Here is a 21,096-nt window from a genome sequence, read left to right on the forward strand (position 1 = left end):
CCTTGCAGGGTTACCCTCATCTCCACCACCGCGCCCGTGCACCTTGCCCGTGGAAACCCCGCCTTCCGGAGCTGCGAACCACACGTGTCTGCCAATGATAGTGCCGGGACCTAATATCCAAGGTAAACTTGTTCCTTATCTGCGGCCCAATGGAAGCCGATCATCGTGCGAGCTTTGATAGGGAAAGCCCGCCCCAAGATTGTAGGTCGAACTTTGGAAGTCTGACCACGATACGAAGCCCCGGTAGCCCAGACGTCCGGGCTTCAGCAGGCAACCCGGTTCCTTGGGACGCAGATAAGCATGCAACGTTAGGTGGTAATGGCCCGCTGATGGTCAGTATAATAATCGGGTAGCTGCAGCTGACGCTGCAGCAGCGCATTTGACACTTGCCCATTTGTCCCTCGTCACACACGTGCCGCTTCAGAAATCCCATCGATAGACAACGATACATCCGAGAATATGGACATCGCCTCGGGAGGATCCGCCACGAGGCGGCTCATCAGGAGGCTGGAGGTAGCACCTCCAAAGGGCAGCACCTACGCTGTCACCACCTGGGTCAACGCCGACCTCATTCCAATGGACAGCTCGAGGAGAACCTGGAACGGATGGAAGTACATGGTGTACTGGGCAACTGGAGGCAAGCTCTCCGATCCACAGTACCAGTCGAATGTGGCCACACCTCTCTAATACTTGCACCTCATGTATCCAGGCTTTGCAATCTATAACTACAACACAGGCTCCGCCCTCATTGCGTACGGCTTGAGTGCCAAGCAGGCACTTGCGGCGGGAATCCTCAGCCCCTTGGTCCTGGTTGCTATGTGCATCCTGTGCGGTGTAAGTCGCCCGTTCAGGCTGGGCCTCTCTTCAAACGGCCCTTCACATACCATACGACCTCCCTGTTGACAGTGCCCCTCCAACACTGCAGTGGCCCGGCGGGTCTCACCACATCACCTTCACGGTGGTTTGTCGGATGGCCTGGGGCATGCGCGGCAGCTGGTTTGCGATCTTCTTCCGGGTGATGCCGGCGGTTGTCTGGGACGGCATCGAGGCCTGGTGGGGAGCCCAGGCTATATCGACGATGATCGGGACATGGTCCATTCGCTGGGCGAATTGGGAGTATCCCCTAGCCAATGGCACGATGGAGCTGAAAGACTTTATCGGTTTCATCATCTACCATATCGTCTTTCTGGGGGTTATGTGGCTGCCTCCAGAGAAGCTCCATCGTCCATTCCAGGTCTCCTTTGTTGGTTTCACCATCGTCATCCTGGGCCTTGTCATTTGGTCGACTCATGGAGCTGGAGGTGGTGGTGAATACTTTGCGAGTGATTATAATCCTCCTCCGGCGCTGGCAGGCTCCATAGGTAAGATGCCACCCCCTCCCCAACAGAAATGTTTCATAAGAGCATCAGCTGACATTGTGAAGGATGGGCTGTCATATACGGCGCCACCGCAGTCCTGGGAAACACAGCGGTTGTGACCATGGGCGGATCCGCATGGTGTCGCTTCGCTAAGGACAACCGCCGATCCATGATCGCACAAGGAATCGCCTGTCCCATATTCATCTACGCCGCATTCGCCCTCGGGATCTTGGTGACTTCAGCCTCAAGCAATATACTCGGAGAAGCGTACTGGCAGCCGTTCCTCCTACTACGAGGGATCCAGTCGCACTACAACAACTCTGCACGATCCCGAGCTGCTGTCTTCTTTGCTTCTGCAGCTCTGGCGTTGTCGCAGGTCACCGTCAACATGATCTTGAATAGTGTCGCTGCTGCTATGTAAGCCTGTTCCTGGGCCTGCCTTCGGGCCCTGATTCTCTTGTGGATGCAAGTCGACTGTATTGTTTACGTACTGATGAGATGTCCTGTCTCGCAGGGATATGGCAAGTTATAGCCCGAAATGGCTTACGATCCGACGGTGCAGCTACATCATTGCTGCCTTGGGAGTTGTTACAAATCCTTGGCAGATAACAACTACTGCGGCCACGTTCATTCAGGTCAGTTGGTTGTGATCACTTCCCAGGATCACTTTGACTAAAGTCTTATCCATACAGGTTATATCAGGGTTTGGAACGTTCTACGGACCACTATCCGGCATTCTAGTAGCAGACTTTTGGATCGTTAGAAAACGCCTGATCAAGATGAGAGATCTATATATCGGCAATGAGGAGAGCATATACTGGTACTGGAACGGGTCAGTGAACTTCTCGGATGTTCTCGGAGAATATCACTGACTACCGAACAGATTCAACTGGCGCGCCTTCGTGACATTCGCCGTATCAATCGCACCCGCGCTCCCCGGTTACATCATGAGCTGCGCAGATATCAACGGGGAGCCAAACAACGCCATGAAGCTCTCAAGGCTTGGTTTCATCATCGGATTCGTGGTGGCCGTGGTAGTCTATCCTATCTTGAGCTTCGTCTTCCCGCCAAGAGGTCTAGGCGAGGGAGTGGACCACCATGATGAAGACATGTTCATCCTGCCAAGCGCGTTTGATCAGAGCAAGCCTACGCAGGGCAAGTACTCGATCGTTGAAGGCGTGGCTGATGTCGAGTCGAGGGACAGCGACAAGGGCTGCGCCGAGAAGAACGGGGTTGGGCCAGAGTGAACAAGTGTGTTGATCTTGGGCTGTAATGGCCTTTGTTGTTTAGGTCGACCAGATATTGAAAGATTACCTATACACCTGAGGACGCTCAAATGTAAGTCTTTAAGACGTTTCCCTGGCTTTTCAATACCACAGGGCTTCTATGTAAGTCTTCTGCCACCATGGGTGCTTGCCTGCGCAGGGCTGCCTGGATGACTACCTAGGTAGCCGCCCAACAATATAAATGCCTTCTCCCCATGGCTTACACGAGCAATTAGCAGACTAGGGCTAGAGGCACGGTTCCAACTTGTCGTCAATGCTCATCTGGGAATGGAATAATCGGCCTATGCCGTCGGAGCTAAAAGAAACTAAAGCCTAAAGAACTTGCCTTTTCAGGAGCCGAGAACAATGATGAAATAAGGACTATATCTGTGTATATACAAGCGGGTAGATAAAAGGGACTATGTTCCCTGCCTGTATTTGTCTGACTTATTCCCTCTTCTAACTTATCTACGATCTCTCCACCAATTGTATTTTAATTTTAATTATCGACATCATCTTTTCCTTTCCTTTTTTTTTTTTTTTTAAAAAAAAAAATGCTGGGTCTTGAGTGTTTACTACCGTATGAAGGCACCATGTATGTCCTTGGATGTATACGAAATAGAAGCGAAACCATTTATTACATAATGACGTGATACAGGTCTTTATATGTATGAGGATTAGATCGAGAGCTAGATGAATCGTATTTCAACTAATCTCGGGCTTCATTATATTGGTACCTCAAGTTTGGAAGCCCCCTTCCGACTGACAGGTTTCAAATGTTAACTACTTCAAGATACCCTAGGGTATCAAACTTAAATATACCTCCCCGTCAGTAATACAGTGATGACGACTGATTTTGTTAACTTTGGATTAAGGCGAGCGAGCAAACACATTACGCGAGCTACCTCGCTCTCTGTTCCCTCGACTCCGCGGCGCACCCTGTCGTCCCCGACGAGTTTGGCGGCGGCCGTGATGTTGTCACACGAAGTTGCCGCCTCCAAGAAAGCCTTGCCGACCTGCACCTCATCGTCCCAGCTAAGCCCTTCGGTGTTCATCTTTTGATGGCATCCGCAGCGTGTACGGGGTGGCTCTGTGGCGGACATCTTTATTGTCAACCCGACCGCAGCGGGCCAGGTCCCGCTGCTCACATCCACGCGGAGATACATGCTCTGGAGATAGCGCAGGCTGTTGGTTTGGATACCGCTGCCTGGCCTGGGGACAAAGTTGCCCAGTCTGTCTGAACGGAGATATGGAGTTCCTCCGTGGTACCATGTCTGATCGTCATTGTCGCGGGGGCGTTTGGCAACGTGTACCCAATTCACGATGTGGCTGTGATAGTAAATTCCCAAAGCCTCGTGGCGTATCTCTCTGTTGACTCGGGTTATAGGTGGTTGCTCAAAGGTGAAATAGGTGAACCAGAAGAGGAATCCGTAAATTTCGTTTCGAAGCTCCCCCGGCAGTAGAAGGAGAGGGGAGGCGTTCTACCTAGGTACACACGGATTAGTGTTCCATCTACATTTGAGGCCACATGAATTGGCAGATCAATACGCCGGGAATGGAAATAGCAGCCATACCTTGCTCGTAGGTTCCGCGGTGACGTCCGGCACGTCGCCCTCGTGTTCACGATCTCGCTGACACTATCCAACCAGGATTGTTAGCAGCAACATCACGAAGTGCGGGGAAGTTCCTGATTTACCTTCGTGCCGAACTCAGACAGCTGGTCACGCTCCGGGCTAGACCGTCTCTCGACAAAATCTTTAGAATCGGATTCCTCCTCTCGGGAATGATCGCAGGCTGCGTTGGTGTCCATGATGTTCGGGTTGTGACGTGTGCGCTGGGTGTGGATGTCGCTGGCGCGGTCGGTTGTGCGGAGAAATATTGGAATGTTGAATTTGGAATAAAATGTTAAGGCTTTGATTGGCGCGAGTATTTTCGCATAAGGTCACGGAAAGTGACGAGCTTGCAACGCGCATGAAAGCTAAGATGCTAGTGAGGCCATCGTCGCGCCAGTCAGGTCCAGCCGGGCGCCGGCTGATTCACATTCGCGTCCTATATCGCATCGTCACAAAGCCACTTGTCACACATGTCACGAGATATGGAGAGTCTTGAGCTGACAGCGTATCCGCAGAAACGTTACTCGTTTGGCCCTCGGGAGCTTCCGGTGGGATAGATGCTAAGACGAGCCAGGCGAGCAAAGGTTATTTGTTACATCCCCATTCAAACCCCAGGTCTTGGCCCTACCTAGGTAGTGAGGCGTGGGCCCTCACGCTTGCAATTTACCAATAATCAAGCCCGAATTCCTCCTCGTCCATGCTCCAATCCGCATGGAAATGAACCTCCCGGATAACGCCTGGACACTCGTTCGCTACCATGAGGACGGTGCTGATGAGGCGACCCACACACGTCTCAGACATGGCTGCGCGATCCTGCAGAGCCTTTGCGACGCGTTTGTAGACATGGTCCCGCTTTTTCATGAGATGCCCCTTCGTCGTCCGGAAGGCAGAGCACTTGTCCCATACCGTACAGCTGGCCTGCTTCAGCGTGTGTCGCCCGTCAGGCACCGAGAAGATGACCTGCAGGGTGTCGAAGCTCTGCCTGGTCGTGCCGCAGTCCTGGGTGAAGGAGATGTCCCTCAAGAACTGCAGGCTTCCTGTGCCCGGGCGGCCCTCGACCCTCCCGGCCTTGAAGACGCGGAACATCCTGATGAAGTCGGCCCAGTGATCGGGCTCGAGCATCAGCCCCTTGGGTGGGATTTCGACTTGGAATCGGTTGTTTCCGTAGTAGATTGGGAGAGACTCGGAGCGGACCTGTCGGTTTGTGCGTGCGAGGGGCGGCTGCACGAGACCGCGGATGCGTTGGTCTGGGGATGACTCGATGAGGGAGAACCGGTATATCGTGTTACGGATCTCGGCGGGGAGGTCGAGAAAGGACAGGCATGCCGCTGGTGTGGCCTTGGACTGTGTCAGCTGCCTGGATTTCGAGGTTGTAGCGTGATGATTGGGAGTGAAAAGCGCACCTGGTCATCCAAAGCAGAGACGCTCTGAGCGGTGGTCGACTTGGTCATGGCGACGGCACTGGCTTCGGCTGCCATGACCTCTGGTGTTGATTGGGCGCAGATACAGGCTGAGACCCCCAAGATTTGAAGAGTGCGTTTTGTAGGTTCAGCACTTGACGACAAACAAAGGCAGGCAGGGCAAGGGTGACTGCAGCAAGTGCGTGCGGGCAAACCACCACAATGCTTGCCTGGCCCCTGCATCTGCTTGGTTTGTTTTGGAACCTGCCAGACTTTGTACCGTTTCATCTTCTGAACGTTTACAAACGGAAGAAACTCCCTACCACCTTCTTCGGCACGCATACGGCTACCTAGGTACATGATGTATCACCAAGGAGGGTAGGAAGCAGTATCTACCTATCTAGGTAGGTACCTAGGTACCCACCTTCTGTCAACAAACATCAATGATGTCTGTCGCGTCTAATCCACAATGCTCGGCCGATTGATGTTTTGAACTGTCCACCATCCATCTCGTCTCCGCTACCACTATTAAGTAGCATTTTCAAACAGAATACAATATACAAATCTCGTTATCCACTAAACCCCCCCTACCAACGAACATCGCTCCTGTACCGATTTCTCCTGCCGCATCGAAATAACCGGCTCGACCGAGCCCGGCATATGGCCCGAGACAGGTGTGCAGGAGGACGAGGAGCCGGACGAGGAGCAGGACGAGGACCAGCAGCAGGAGGACCAGCAGCAGCCGCAGCAGCCGCACCCACGCCTACAGAAACGGAACGGAGCCTTGGAGCTGAGGCACATAAACCACAACAACGGGGCAGGAAGAAGCCCGCCAGAATGACGAATTCAAGCCCGCGGAGGTCGGCGCCAAGTACGCTACATACTGGATTCCAACATCGTTTATCAAGACTAAAGGTATAAAACTTGGCTTCACAGAGGTAGTCGTAACTCACGATCACGATACTGGTACTATAAGTACCACAAGAATAATTAGAGTAACGACAAGACGTGACTAAATACGAACAGGAGACTAGTAGTAAGTGGACTGTGAATTAATTTACTTCGCACAAACTTTGACCCTTTGGGTACCTATAATAACAACTAACCGTTACCGTTGGTACAGGGAGAATCATTGGTGAAGCCGAGTACCTCAATGTACATAGAAACCTAGTTTTTGTACGGCCCACCGTCGGGTACAACTCGAGGAAGAGGTTATCACTGGGAGACACATTGTGCACACAAAAGCTCGTCCAAACAATGAGTGGCTGATTCCTGACCGCAGGACCATCGCACATAGTCCTTGCCCCTCAGATCACCCTTCTCTCAAAGTAGATCTGCAGAATTACAAAGATCGATCTTCATACAAAGGATCATGAGCATGAAGTCTTCCAAAACAACAGTCAAGCATATTCCGAGATGGGACCGCAAATTATTCTCGTGGTGTCAACTGCAGCCACGGCTGCACAGCTCGACCACCAACCAGGCATCATCACAAGATCGGAATTCGAAAGCCACAATGATATGTCCACCGTATCTAGCCATGTCATCAGCTCTGGAGTTCTGTGAGGGCTCGAACCCAACAAGAAAAGCCAAAAAATGAGGACCAAATACGGTCACGAATGTTATCAACGATATTGTCGTTCTAATACAAAAAGGACAAGCCCTTTGCATAATGGAGATGAGACCAGATATTTGCACCCGGAAAAATGGGGGGTGCACCCAAGCCCTAAGGGATAAACTCCTATAGGATAACCTCCTCTAGGACAACCTCCTACAGGATAACCTCCTATAGGACAACCTCCTATAAGGTAACCTCCTATAGGATAACCTCTTCTAGGATAACCTTCTTTAGGATAATATTCTATAGAATAAGTATATAAGATAACTAGTTTAATACTAACCTAAGTATTCTAATCTCTATATTATCTAGTATAGGTATACCCTCTGTTTTCGCGGATGTGAATATCCGGTCTCATAGAGATTCCGTCAAAGACTCGTCCGGAATTCAAGCGATTCTATCTTAATGTGATAATAAGAACACAAAACATTTACTAGGTCAACTGTCGAGGGCGTTGCGCAAGTAGAGTGCCAAATAAGGTAGCAAAAGCAAGACCTGGGACTGCTGGCACTTCTAGGGCTGCATTAGGTTAGTTGATTGCGCAAATAGCACCGTGGGCCAGAGCAGCAACCCGGCCCGGGCAATATGGGTCATTAACTTAATCATGAACAAGCTTCTCGTTAATACTAACGGAGTAATTGCCACAGTGGTTTTTGGTGCCCTTGCCGGTAAGTGAAGGGGACATCCATTCCTGATTTCTCTATGTAATCCTAGCCTTTTTATTACGCTCCCTAAAGATACGGCCAATTCTATGCGAATGGCTTGGTGGTGCGTTTCGTGCGGAGACGCTGACGCATTTCCTCAATATGCTGCTACGCGAAGACCGGACCCGAGGCTGCACGTTTCAGTCGGAACTCCTTAAGTTGTGCTCGCCGCTTAACCAGAAGGAGAAGCTGAGCAAGTACGGGCTTAGTGCTACTAGTACTGATCGCATCAAAAATTACCTTGACGCCCAAGAGTCCCCGGTCACAACAGAAGCTACGAGCAGTGACGCCGCACGCGGGAGGGGCCGCGGCACCGAGACAATATGCATGCGTTGTGACGCGTTTACAGCATCCAATCGAACATTATCACCCCAACATCTCCAATTAGCTCCTAGGCGGACACATGCAAGAAACTGCAACAATAGTATCCTGATATGGAAGTAGCCCACTATCCCGCATAAGCGTCGGGTGTCAGGCCACTTGTTGGTAGCTTAGAATGCACGTAACTGCACTTTTGCATGGTCAGCAGAATTAGGCTGCCGTGCACAGCCCTGCCACCAGCTATCAAATTGAGTCGCGGGATTCATATCCTTTCTTTACCCGTGCAGTTAGATCGCTGTCGTGCAACCTGAAAGGTACGTTTAGTCATTCATTCCTGCGGGGCGGGAGTTTTATCTGTTGCAAAAAGAATCCGGCGCGAAATACAGCAGAAGGTTTCTGACACATTGCTTGCTTGCTTCGATCTCCAAAGGGTAACACCAACCGATATGGACCCAATCTCGGCCCTGAGTCTAGCGGCGAACATCTTCGCCGTCATCAGCTTTTCTGGCGAGGTGTTAAAGACCGCGAGACAGATCCATGCCAGTGGGGCGACTGAACACCACACTGAGCTCGCGGTGCTTGCCACCGGCATGCGGGGCACAGCAAGACGTCTGACCGTCTCGCTTAGAAGCTCACAGAACGATGTGGACGACACCCGTGTGAAAAAAGCTGACAGGGAGCTGATCCAACTTGCCCTTGAATGCGAGAAGCTGGGGTCCCACCTATCCAGCCTGCTCGACACCATCGGGTCCACGGAGTCATCGAAATGGGGAACGATAAGGAAGACGTGGCAGACGATTCTGAGCAAGAGTGAGATAGAGAGGAAGGAAAAGAGCCTAGAGGCAATGCGTGGTCAGCTAAACCTCGGGATCACGGTCAGTCTCCGCGAGAGGATCGACGCCGAGGCAGACTTGAGCCGCGACAGGTTCAGGGCCCTCGACAAACAGACAAAAGACATCGCTATGAACTTTCTTCAAAGTCAGCACGGTATGAACGCGATCATGCAACAACAGACAAGAAATCATCAAGAGATCATGGCCAGACTAAATGGCCAGAATCACCCATCAGACCCAGATGGAGATTATTACAGCCCCCGCGCCTCAGCTTCACGGGCTATGATGCGCAAGCTCCATCGAGTAAAGCGTGTCTTTCATAGCTCGCTCTGGTACGAAACGATGGAGGACAGAGAGCAGACCATACTTCCCGCATACAACCGCACGCTGAACTGGATCTTCAAGAGCGAAGGCTCGCCTAGACGAGAAAGATTACCCTGGGATGACTTCAACAACTTTTTGTCTAAGGACTCCGGAACCTACTGGGTGACCGGCAAGGCAGGTTCTGGCAAGAGCACCCTGATGAAGTTTGCCAATCTCAACCCGAGTCTAGATGCTGCCCTGCAAACGTGGGCTGCTGGACGCCCGCTAGTCAAGGCCTCTTTCTACTTCTACTACTTGGGAACGACCATGCAGAAGTCTCTTGCTGGACTGTTGAGGTCAATAGTCCTAGCATTGATCAAAGCCGATCAACATTCCGCGAACGAACGGAGGAAGCCTTCCAAAAAGAATGGGGTCGTCAGCGCCAGGGATGATCCTACAATCCAAGATCTGGAAGATTCTATGGCAACCATCAAACTTGGCTTCCCCGAACGGTACGACTTTCTCATGTCGTCGACTGAAAATGCAGAGCTATTTCAGCCAACCCTACCCGAGCTAGAAACTGCATTGGAGAACATCATCAAAGGATCACCAGATACGTGCTTCTTCCTCTCGATCGATGGTTTGGACGAGTACGATGCAGGGACGGTCGATATGAGCCAGCTAGTCGAGTCCATGAAGGCGATCTGCAAGTCCAGGAATGTCAAGTCAGTTCTGTCCAGTAGGCCGTGGCCAGTCTTCGAGGACGCGTTCGCCCAATGTCCGAAACTTCGTCTTCATGACCTTACTCACGCCGACATACGGTTCTACGTCACGGATAAGATGAGATCTCACCCTAATATGCAAGATCTATTGGTATCTTCCAAGGAGGAATCAGACGCTTTGATCGAGGAGGTTATTGAAGCGTCAGCCGGTGTCTTCCTCTGGGTTCGACTGGTCATTCAAGACCTTTTAGAAGGGCTGATTAATAGCGACAGTATACCAGATTTGCAAATACGTCTGCGTGGGCTACCAAAGGACCTTGAAGAACTTTATGGCGTTATGCTAAGAAGAACACCGGCCGCATACAGGACTCAGACGTCACGTCTCCTCCAGCTCGCCTTGTCAGGGTGTAAAGACGAGTGGGAATTGAGCCCTCTAGGCCTTCACTACGCATTAGAGTTGGACGAGGATGCGGTATTGCGGGCTCCTAGAAAGCCTCTGACCAGATCTGAGAAGAGGATCGCTCTCAAAACTCTGGTCCGCCGTCTCCAGAGCCGATGCATGGGGTTCGTGGAGGTGATCCCGTTCCAGGCCAAGACGCTGGGAAATAGATTCTTCAAGCCCAGAACAGCTTCTGTCGGGCCAGACAGGTACGACAGTGGAGAAAATCTCAAGGTCGTGCGTTTCGTCCACCGGTCAGCCACAGACTTCTTACTCAAGCCAGACATGTGGCGCGAGTTTGTCGAGGAATGGGGAGCAGCAAAAGTATCTGATTTCGACCCGTCAACTGCATTGATGGCCTCAGCGGTACACGCAGTGAAGAGGTTCCGCTACGACACCACCCAAGAGTCCCTGGATACTCTGGGCCGACTGGCCCTCTACGCCGGCCGACGAGCTCTTCTGGCCGAGGAAAGTACCGGGCTAGCCTCCCCGAGACTTTTGCTTGAGCTGGATCGGGTGATGAAAAGATACTACGAGAAGTTCAAGGACAAACACGAGACACAAGACGTGCGCAACTACAGGCTCCTCGTCGCCGCTCACCAAAATCCATCCCCGCCAAAGTGTTCGATCTGTAGGGTATCCTTCCGTACGCATTGCGACTGTCATTGGTCAACGCTCTGCTTTGACGGACCGGGCCGGAGAAGGACGATTATGTCATTCGCTGCTTCGTTGAGGCTACTGTATTTCTTAAGGTATCAGATTTCCCAGCATGGGCGAGGTGTCATCAGGCAGGAAGGCAAACCTCTTCTGGCATACACAAAGACAGTGCTGTTCCAGGGCAATACTGTGTTGGCGGAAGACCACCGGGTTAGGAGGACGTTAGAGGACGACGGATCTCTGCAGCGGCTGGGATGGAAATGGCGGCAGTGGAACGCAGACAGAATTTCGCGGGGTCTGGAAAATCACCAGACACACCGCGGCTGTGGTGCTGACCTCCTGGCCAATTGGCATTTCCCCGCGTTGACGTTGTTCACTAAAGGAAGAAGACCAAAACGTCCAGACCGAGCCGGGGTACATATGTAAGGGAATGATAGCGCCTACGAATGGCCTCTTGCGGCGTCCGAGGCTAGATACGTCCAAAGAAATGCTATTGTACCTAACATCAGATCAAATTATCCCCTCCAGTATTACTATAGCCCCAGACTTTGCTTTAGACCAACCATACCGTGTGTTGGTGGGTATTGGAGATAGTCACTGTGACTACCTATATACCTCTTACTACCTCTTAACTATTACACTACTTCTCTTTCTTTAAGGCTATCACTATAATATTCATCTCAATTTAACAATCACAATAATATATATTATTAAGCCTAAATAATCCTCTCTAAATTTTAAGGTTATTTTAAAGGCTTAAAATAATTATAAAGTAAAAAGGGTTATAAAAGTAAAAATAAACTTATTAGAGAGGCTCCTTCCTTCTAAATAACTCTCTTTTTATTCCCCTATAATTAGTCTCCTACTTAAGTAAGCTAGCTAGCTAAAAAAAATCCCTTCCTTTCCCTTTCTATTAGGTCTTTTTTTAGCTTCTTAACTTCATTAACCCTACTTCTCTAAATCTTCTAAATACTCTAGTTTTAAATCTCTAGATATAATTAATTCTAACTAACTTAACTTAAAGGAGGAAGGTAAAAGACTTAATTAAAGTTAAAGAAAGGAAAGAAGAAAGAAAAAAAGGGAAAGAAGTACTCCTCTACTCTTTATATAAGAAAAGGTATAAAGACTTCTTTATAACTATTCTCCCTTCTATAAATCCTTCTATAAATCTATTTCTTCTCTTTATAACTACTTCTTCTCTTAACAACCCTCTCTTTTATAAGTCCATTTAACCGTAAAGAAATTACTAAAAAGCTAAATAATTATCTATACTATAAAACTACTAATTATATTAAGTATATCTCAAGTCAGTTTTATAAATAAGGGGTTTCTAAAGGGAATAATAGCTATAATAACCATCTCTAATACCCACTAACGCATGATATAGAATAGAGGATACAGCCGGTCATTTTTAGGCATACCAATAGTGCCTGGTCAGAAGCCGCCTTATGTTGATCTTAAGGTGAGTCTGGGTCTATGTGGACTTGGACTGGACAGCTGTGTGACGGACCAAGGCAGATATACCTAATCATTTAGAATACTCGGTTCGTGCTGCGATATATTTCCCTCGCAGTGTATCGAAAGTTGGCAGGGGCTAATTGGTTTTTCTCTTAATACGTATACCCGTGGGTTCGCTCTCGCTCCGAGGAACCCACTGCTGGCGCAGTGGGTGCCAAAACCCCCGCACGGCCAAAACCCCCACACACTTAAGAAAAATAAAACACTATACTTAACTTAGTCTAACTTACTTAATAAAAATAGTATAAAGTAAAAAAAATAGTTATATAAACCTTATTTTTTAAGGAATTTAAATAAAATAGGTATAAAATTCTAGAGTTAAAGTTTAACTAAATTTTATTACTTTTTAATATTTATATAATTATAAATATATATTTTAAATAATTTTATATTAATATAAAAATATATTATTATAATCTTTATATTATAAAGTATTTATAAAATATAATTAAAAATCTAAGGTTAAGGTTTTATAGTAAATTTTAAAAGAATATATTATATTATTTTATATATTTTTCTTACTTATTATTTACTATTAAATTAAAATAAATATTTTTAAAAATTAAAGTAATTAAAAATAAACTTTATTTAAATTTAATTTTATTATATAACTTATAAAATAACTTTAATAAATAAATATATTAATTTTAAATATATTTATTAATTAATTTATTATATTTTATAATTTTAATTAATAAAATTAATATAAAATAATTAATATAAATATAAAAGTAATTTTATTTTAATATATATATATATATATATATATAATTAGTTTTATTTAATTAATTAAAAATATTATTTATAATTAAATTTATAATATAATTTATAAAATATAATTTTATTATATTTATTTAATAAATACTTTAAATTTAATATAATAAATTAATAAGTAAATTAATAAAATAAATAAATAAATAAATAAATAAATAAATAAATAAATAAATAAATAAATAAAATTAATAAATAAAATTAATAAATAAAATTAATAAATAGAATTAATAAATAAAATTAATAAATAAAATTAATAAATAAAATTAATAAATAAAATTAATAAATAAATAAAAATTTAATAATTTAAAGTTAATTATAATTTTAAATTAAAATAATAAAGTAAAATATTAATATTTAAATTATTAAATAAAATTATTAAATAAAATTATTATATAAAATTATTATATAAATTTTTAAATAGAATTAATAAATAAATTAATAAATAGAATTAATAAATAAAATTAATAAATAAAATTATTACTTTATTTATTTTTTATTTTCTTTACTTTATATATTTTATTTATTTTCTTTACTTTATATACTTTATATAAGTTATAAAACCTAACCCTAGGTTTTAAATATTATTTTATAAATACTCTTTATATTATAAGGATTATAATAATATATTTTTATATTAATATAAAATTATTTAAAATATATATTTATAATTATATAAATATTAAAAAGTAATAAAATTTAGTTAAACTTTAACTCTAGAATTTTATACCTATTTTATTTAAATTCCTTAAAAAATAAGGTTTATATAACTATTTTTTTTTACTTTATACTATTTTTATTAAGTAAGTTAGACTAAGTTAAGTATAGTGTTTTATTTTTCTTAAGTGTGTGGGGGTTTTGGCCGTGCGGGGGTTTTGGCACCCCCTACGCCTGCCGGCGTAGGGGGCAACCGAAGGTCTGACCCCCGGGTACAGGAACTGGTATGGTCCCATCGACCGACATCTTAGTTGAAATTGAACACGATGGGGACCAGGATGTAGAGAAGAATAAAATGAGTTATTGCAGCAAATGCAAGTGGGAGATTCCCTTTCTTTAATGGATTGCCATGTCCTAGGATTGTCGTATTATTGCTTGCTAAGGTAGGTGCTGTAGATCCGGGTAGTCGAACGTATCATAAAGGCTCTGGTCTCCAGCAGGGCACTCGTGCGCCTCGTCACCATGGGGACGTGCTGGGGTGAGGAGGGGCCGGACACCTGTGTGTGGTGGCGAACGGGAGCCGGGGTCGCGTTGCCGACGTTGCTGTTGTTGAAGTTCAGGGCCTGCTCCCTGTCCTTCCAAGCCTGTTAAAAAGTGTTGAGGCCTGTATTGCCCCTGCGCGAGGATGGCAAGGGGTGCCGATGAGGGGTGGGACTCATGTTCTCGGTGGCAGGACCGACTTGGAACCATATTCTCATGCAGCCTGCTTGGCCTTGTCATCTGCAGGTCCATCCGCTCCTCCGGAGAAATGGTTGTACTTGGCGTACTCTGACGCTTCCTCCTCACCCTTGCGATTCTTGACCTCCTCCGTGGTCTTCTTCTCTCCGGGCTGGATGGCGTCGTACTCCTGCTCGGCCATGGACCCGTGGACACGTACTTGGCCACGTTGGGGTTTGCCGCAACCTTGTGAGAGACCACTGGAAGCCCCCAAACGTCGATGGTGTCGAACTGAGGTCGACGTCTCTCGAGTTCGAGGTTGGTTTTCAGCTGGAGGCTGGAGCAAAGTGGCAATCTCGGCCGACTTAGACTTCTGCACGTTGGGGCAGGCCTCGTTCTGAGTACGGGGCGCTGACCCCGTCGACTTCTTAACGGGCTCAATCACCGGAGGCAACACACCCCGGAACAACTCCTCGTCGGCGTCTAGCCAGTCGTCACTAACGGCTGAGTAGAACGCGTCGACGGCGTGCGCGAGGGGGCCGTGCTCCTTGGCAGTCCAGGACGAGTTTCTTCATGTCCACCTCTGTGGCCAACATGAACGCCTCGGTGGTTCCCACGGTGTTGTGGACGTTGGTACGTTTCGCCGTGGCAGGAATTGCGCAGGAGGCAGCAGTCAAGGCGGTGGTTGGGAACCCCCCCGAGCCATGATTGCTCGTAGGGTCAGCACCTCTGTGGTTTCCCGAATTCGACCTTTCTCTTGTCTCGTATCCCAGGGAACAAGACCACGCTGCTCGAACTCCAGTACCACCAGGCAAGCGACGGCGGAGATTTCGAGTTCCCTCCGGGACTTTGGCCCTGCCATCACCATACATCAGGGCAGGCGGCATCCCAACAGGCCCCTCTGGGCCCGGAAAGATGAGCTGGGGGGTGCTGCCACCCTGGCCGCTGTATGTTGATCAATGTAAGATTATGTAGCTGCTGTGATTGCGGGTCGCTCCGGACTCGACATTGTCGAGATTGAACATGGCGAGGCACCTGTTTTTAAAGTTAGGCATATCTCCTTAACTAGTTATAACATAGAGAGAACTTACTTTATAGTGCCGCAACTTACTCTTGTATGCTGAGTGCCTTGGTAGAGCAGGGACAGGCGATCCTTTAGCTTCTGCCGGAACCCAGTGTGGCTACCGGCAATCTTGATCTTGTTCGGTCTGACCCGCGCCGGGCAGCCACCGACAATGATGGGGTATCGGTCGGCAACATCCAGGAGCTGCTTCCAGCCTCATACATTACGCCGCTATTGGCATGGAACTGACATCGCCATCTTCTAGACGGCACATAGGCCCAGAAAAATCGTTGCCAAGGTAGTCGAATGGCAGCTCTCTTGAATCTGAGACGACCAGCGGACCAGGGAGCCACCAGAATTGGCAGGCGGCGAGAACTGCCTTGCTGGTGTCGAATTTGTATTACAACTGGAGTTATTTCAAAGCGGTTCCATGGCTGCTGTATGTCCCTGGCTGTATGTCCCTAGCTTTAGATGAGAGGATACGCGCGGTCTGCTGCTTCTCCAAGCGGTATGGCACGGGAGACGTTATCGACGCCAGTGTGACTTTAAGCGATTGACCCGTAAATGACCCCGATGCTCAGGCCCCGTCCTATTATGGCTTCCCGCGTCACTGCGTGTCGTGTTCCTCCGGGGCAGGCTTCGCCCCAAAGGCTGATCGGCAGCTTCATGATAGCGGTCAGGACGGTGTGAACTCCCTAGTCCAGTCGATTCGCAACCAAAGTGTATCCTTAGAAACCGCTGTGATGGGCCCTCTGACCACGCCTCGGCCAAGTCCAGACTACTCAAGCTGTAGCATCTGGTTGGGCAGCTTCTGATCCACAGATGAATCGAAATTGGGTACATTGGCTGTGACCTTGACCAGAATTCCCAGACGACCCATGGTGAAGCTCGTCCTTCTTGGGACCAAACGAGCTCAGATTGGGGTGACCGTAGGGCACACACTGAGGCTAGCCATTGTCCTTCTCTGGGTCCCAGTAGGGATTACGAACGTGATGGGGCGGGGGAGCCATCGCGTAGTCAGAGCTGGATGACAGCATTGCTGCCTCGTGGGACGGGATGGGCTGGGCATCCGGGGTGATGTGTCCACCAGGCTCCCCGTTGGATGCGGGGCTGTCGGGGGCAGAGCTCGAAGACGAAGACGTACTCGCGCGGCGCGGGGCAGGGTCGAGAGTGCTGGCGGTCGCGTGCTAATCCTCACGGGGCTGGCCAGGCTGGCCAGGCGTCGGAGCCGACAAGGCAACGCCCTTGTCATACTCAGCAGAATCCTCGTCGCCAAGACCACCGAACGACTTGAAGCTCTCCTCATCGCTGCTGTCCTTGTTGTTGTTGTTATCGCCAGGGAAGGGCGCAATCTAGGCACGATCGTTGTCCTCGTCGACACGATCACCTTGGTGGTCACCAGGAACAGGGCTCATGGCCAGCAGAACTGTCATCAAGGAGTCCCTCGTCTATAGGTAGAAAATGGCAATTGACGCGAGCCTATGGGATGGTGTGCAAAGCGACTGTGTCAATTGACGTACAGTGGCGAGGGAGCCTTGGACAACAGAAAATTCTTTCTCGGCGGTTGCGGTCAACAAACTAAGGGGCATGAGAAGCTGTACGGCCAGCTCCTCTTCCTCAGATGAAATCCTCAATGCCAGCTTTGCAGCATCATGGCTGAGACGCAGTTGGTTCAGCAAATGGTGTAGCTGGTAGAGCTTGGATCAGAGGGACGGATTCTTCCTCCAGATGAATGGTATGGGATACCCCGGCCGTGGATGAGAGCAGACCACTACATATTGTGCAGCGCCTCCCTCTGGAGTCGGGTGGAGGTGTGGTTGTCAAACATTCATAGCGCAAGGAGACTCCGAGGTAGGACGGGGGCAGCAGAGAGATCATAAAAGAAGACTGAGACCTTCAGACCAATACGTCCCAGCAGGAGGCGGCCGAATCATCACGCACGAGTTACCAGGCTGCCTTGATCTCAGCGCTGGCTGTTTGCTTGACGCCGACGGCAGGAGGCTCTCGATATTGGTGACATGATGGAATCCCGCGCCTTTCTGACCCTGAGGCGCCGGAAGAACACATTAGGTAGCTCTTCGGGAGAGTGCTGTCAGCGGTAGCACGGAGAGAGGTTGGTCCCTCTGGACCAAAAGTCGCCTTTTTGATCTGGTCGTCGCGCACGTTCAGACCGAGCGGCTCCTCACCGAGTTGACCAGCCACACCCACGAGTCGGGACAGATGTACACGGGTACGAGGCACGCTGTAGGCGAAGAGACATTGGGACTTCCCCAAGGCCAGAAGCAGCGCCACGGCGGGCTTGGCACGTGGAGCCGGGGACGAGTCTACCCTAGGGTATTTCGTCTTCAACGATCGCCATTTGAACAGATCCCAACGGCCTGGAACTTTCGCATGACAGTTGGCCACCCAACCATAAATGGCAGCTTAAAATCGCCATGGTAGCTTGAGGATGTATCGACCCCGCCTTTTGTCATGAATTGAATGTAGGCAAGTCAAGTCCACCCTGGCAGTGGTATGACGCGAAGGACCACTCGAGGGTGTGCCGGGCACCCCCGTTCTTGGGCTTCGGCTTGACACACGCCAGAATCTTCACGGCGTCCCTTCGCAAGCATTTGTCAAAGACCTCTAAATGGAACGCCACCAGGAGGACAGCGATGAATAAAATGGAGAATCGATCAGTGGGGTTGCGCTGTTGTTGGCTTCGATTCCTCCATCTCTTTGCCGTGCACAAGGTAGTGCAACCCGCGTGGAGAGAACGCTGCCGATCCTGGACCTTGAAAAGTCTTGGGAGTCTGGTCCTCGGTCTGGCGTCCAATCTCGTCCCTTTGGACGAGCGGTTGACGTCCTTGATGTCGAGAAAGCGGTTTGTCCTTCGGGAACCCACTGGTCGGCCCATAGACTTCTGTCTCAGTACGTCGACAGCGGGCCGCCTGCAATGGACGTCCTCAACAATTCCATGTAATGCAGACAATTCAAAGATTTCTCAACTGCTGGTTGAAGAGAGTACTCGGAATTGTGGTTGGCTTCATGGCTGACATCATTGTATAAACTTCCCGATATCAATAAGAAGAGTTGGGCGTCGAGGGTGTGACGAAGCAGACCCTGCGCCACAGCAGCTCGTTGTGGCAGACTGGAGTGGGACTCTACCGACTGCTGCAGAGAGACATTCTGAAGTGCACCTCTGTGCACTCCCCCAGAAAACAGCTCCACCAAGTGAAGTTGAAGTTGGGCTCCGCAATGTACTGATACACGTAGTCGCGGCTGCTGGGGCGGCTATCTCTAGTCATGCTGGTGTGCGTCAAAGTACTTTTCCATCCCGTGGGCTTGTTCGTCGAATTAAAGACAGGCGAGAAAATGGTAGCAAAGCCAAGAGGGTGGCTGTTGGGCGATATGACTTGTAGAGAAGGCTGCTAAGTTGTTATCGTCGTCGTCGTCGTCGTCGCCGCCGGATAGATGCCACCTGGCACATGGAAAAGAGCCAAGCTAGTGCGTTGTATTCTCTCAACTATGACATGAAGTACATAGAAGAAATGGCGAAAACGACGAGAGGCGAACTTCTGTTGCGCAGCAATAATGTTTTTGGGAACCCTGCCGGCCTGTCCTCATAGAGAAGTGAACAATTCGTCAGCTCGCGTTCCCGAAGTTGAGCAAACATGACAATAGATCGCTTACCTGGCAGGTCGGGACGGTTCAGCGCTGGAACATGAAGGCCTTTCATTGTGTGGCGAATATCTTGACTTTTCGTTTGAAGGGTGTGTGGGACTTGGGTTGGAAAGGCTGGAGAGCCTCAATGGACAGGGAAATAGGACTTCCAAGGTTGCCCGTTGTCCCATTCGTTGCCGTCTCGTTCACGGGCAGGAACGCGTGGTAGCCTCAGACATACCCCCACCGGGGTCGGCAGTTGAATCTGTCTATTTGGTAGGATTCGACGGCCGACCTGCCTGGAATTCCTGCAAGAACTCTTGGGAACGTTACCAGGCCGCCGAGCCTCACTTGTTCGTCGCCCAGTCGATCGGTATTATGTCGTGTCCTCTGAACGGGTCCAGGGCCACAATCCGATGCAATAAGCTGCCATGGATGATTGGTTTCATGTAAGCAAAGCCTGGGTCGGGTGATGACTCTGTTCTGCACCTTCAGCCCAGTAGCCACAGGTGAATCTCGCAGTGTGTCTTTAGCCAAGTTCAGGCCCTGGATACTCTCACCAGCGACTGTGACAAAACAGGGGTGGCGACAGGGTGCGACTTGACATGAAGGACCCCGTGAACATCCTGCAGGCGATAAGCCTCGTGGTTGGGTCAGAGGTCGCTGCCATGATCTGGAAGTCGCGGAAGAAGGCACCGCCACTTGCGCCTAGCCAGGTGCTGGTTAGCCCAGGCAAAGGGCCTGTCGATGTTGTTATTCAGTGCTGCGTACGTCGGTCTTTGCAAGCAGCTGCGGCCTGATAATGGCCGACGATGACTTGAACGTACGGTTGAAGAATTGTATGTTCTTTGCCGTTAAGAAGAGGTGGTGGTTGATCTTCTACTGGATGGCGTACATGAATCGCTTTTTGAGAAGGTACAGCAGCCGCCGTCTGAGGCGGTACTTCCTCGTCGGAAACATGTTGGCAGCCTTCAACAATCACCCCACAGTCTTTACAGCGCAGCTGTCCCAGAAACATGGACGGTCGCCTCACGTATGTATGGGACTGTGACAAAACGGTCTCCGAGGATGATGATCAAATTCAGATATCTAAGACGGTGATCTTGTTGGCAGTCTTGGCATTTTGCCCAATTCTGATGTTAGCATTGTCTGAATATCTACTTGGTAGAGTTAGCACCAGACTCACCCACCTCTCAATCTCAGCCTCGTCGGTTTCGCGACGTGGATGCTGTTCGTCCAAGGCTCAAAAAGCGATTCCATGTCTGCCAGGACCGAGCGCTGGACTCGTGACGGGCATCGGCCAAGGGTCTGCGGACACATTGCTGCACCACGAGAAAGCTGGCGCCCTCTAGGAGGCCGCAGGCCTTGCCGACCATGGCAAGAAGGTTCTGGCCGCCGGTGGTGGCCTCGACGTGCTTAAAGTGGTAGAAGCACTCGACCAGCACGCTGCTTGGCGGTGAGGAACTGGGACCGGGCGTTTCTTCTTTGTCACCTT

General features: G+C 49.0%; 5 protein-coding genes across 5 annotated transcripts; 2 read left to right on the forward strand and 3 right to left on the reverse strand.

Moving 5' to 3' along the window:
• Positions 1 to 459: 459 nt before the first annotated feature.
• Positions 460 to 2,605, forward strand: KVR01_011893 (uncharacterized protein; the record flags this gene model as incomplete). Its single annotated transcript, XM_044785005.1, has 7 exons — positions 460 to 611; positions 798 to 834; positions 926 to 1,361; positions 1,424 to 1,775; positions 1,873 to 1,993; positions 2,051 to 2,190; positions 2,242 to 2,605. The coding sequence occupies 7 exons, from the start codon at positions 460 to 462 to the stop codon at positions 2,603 to 2,605; spliced, it is 1,602 nt and encodes a 533-aa protein (XP_044638974.1).
• Positions 2,606 to 3,435: 830 nt separating this feature from the next.
• KVR01_011858 (uncharacterized protein) lies at positions 3,436 to 4,433 on the reverse strand (the record flags this gene model as incomplete). Its single annotated transcript, XM_044785326.1, has 3 exons — positions 3,436 to 4,104; positions 4,198 to 4,260; positions 4,320 to 4,433. 3 exons carry the CDS (start codon positions 4,431 to 4,433, stop codon positions 3,436 to 3,438), a joined length of 846 nt encoding a protein of 281 aa, XP_044638939.1.
• A 466-nt stretch (positions 4,434 to 4,899) lies between these two features.
• On the reverse strand, positions 4,900 to 5,687 carry KVR01_012004 (uncharacterized protein; the record flags this gene model as incomplete). The annotated part of the gene is made up of 2 exons (XM_044781404.1): positions 4,900 to 5,574; positions 5,640 to 5,687. The coding sequence occupies 2 exons, from the start codon at positions 5,685 to 5,687 to the stop codon at positions 4,900 to 4,902; spliced, it is 723 nt and encodes a 240-aa protein (XP_044639085.1).
• A 3,038-nt stretch (positions 5,688 to 8,725) lies between these two features.
• Positions 8,726 to 11,262, forward strand: KVR01_012112 (uncharacterized protein; the record flags this gene model as incomplete). Its single annotated transcript, XM_044783530.1, has 2 exons — positions 8,726 to 11,143; positions 11,212 to 11,262. 2 exons carry the CDS (start codon positions 8,726 to 8,728, stop codon positions 11,260 to 11,262), a joined length of 2,469 nt encoding a protein of 822 aa, XP_044639193.1.
• Positions 11,263 to 14,406: 3,144 nt separating this feature from the next.
• On the reverse strand, positions 14,407 to 15,921 carry KVR01_011865 (uncharacterized protein; the record flags this gene model as incomplete). The annotated part of the gene is made up of 2 exons (XM_044787625.1): positions 14,407 to 15,465; positions 15,899 to 15,921. 2 exons carry the CDS (start codon positions 15,919 to 15,921, stop codon positions 14,934 to 14,936), a joined length of 555 nt encoding a protein of 184 aa, XP_044638946.1. The 3' UTR covers positions 14,407 to 14,933.
• Positions 15,922 to 21,096: the final 5,175 nt, after the last annotated feature.

The sequence above is a fragment of the Diaporthe batatas genome (assembly GCF_019321695.1).
Source record: "Diaporthe batatas strain CRI 302-4 chromosome Unknown Contig00017, whole genome shotgun sequence".
In the NCBI taxonomy this organism is placed as follows: domain Eukaryota; kingdom Fungi; phylum Ascomycota; class Sordariomycetes; order Diaporthales; family Diaporthaceae; genus Diaporthe; species Diaporthe batatas.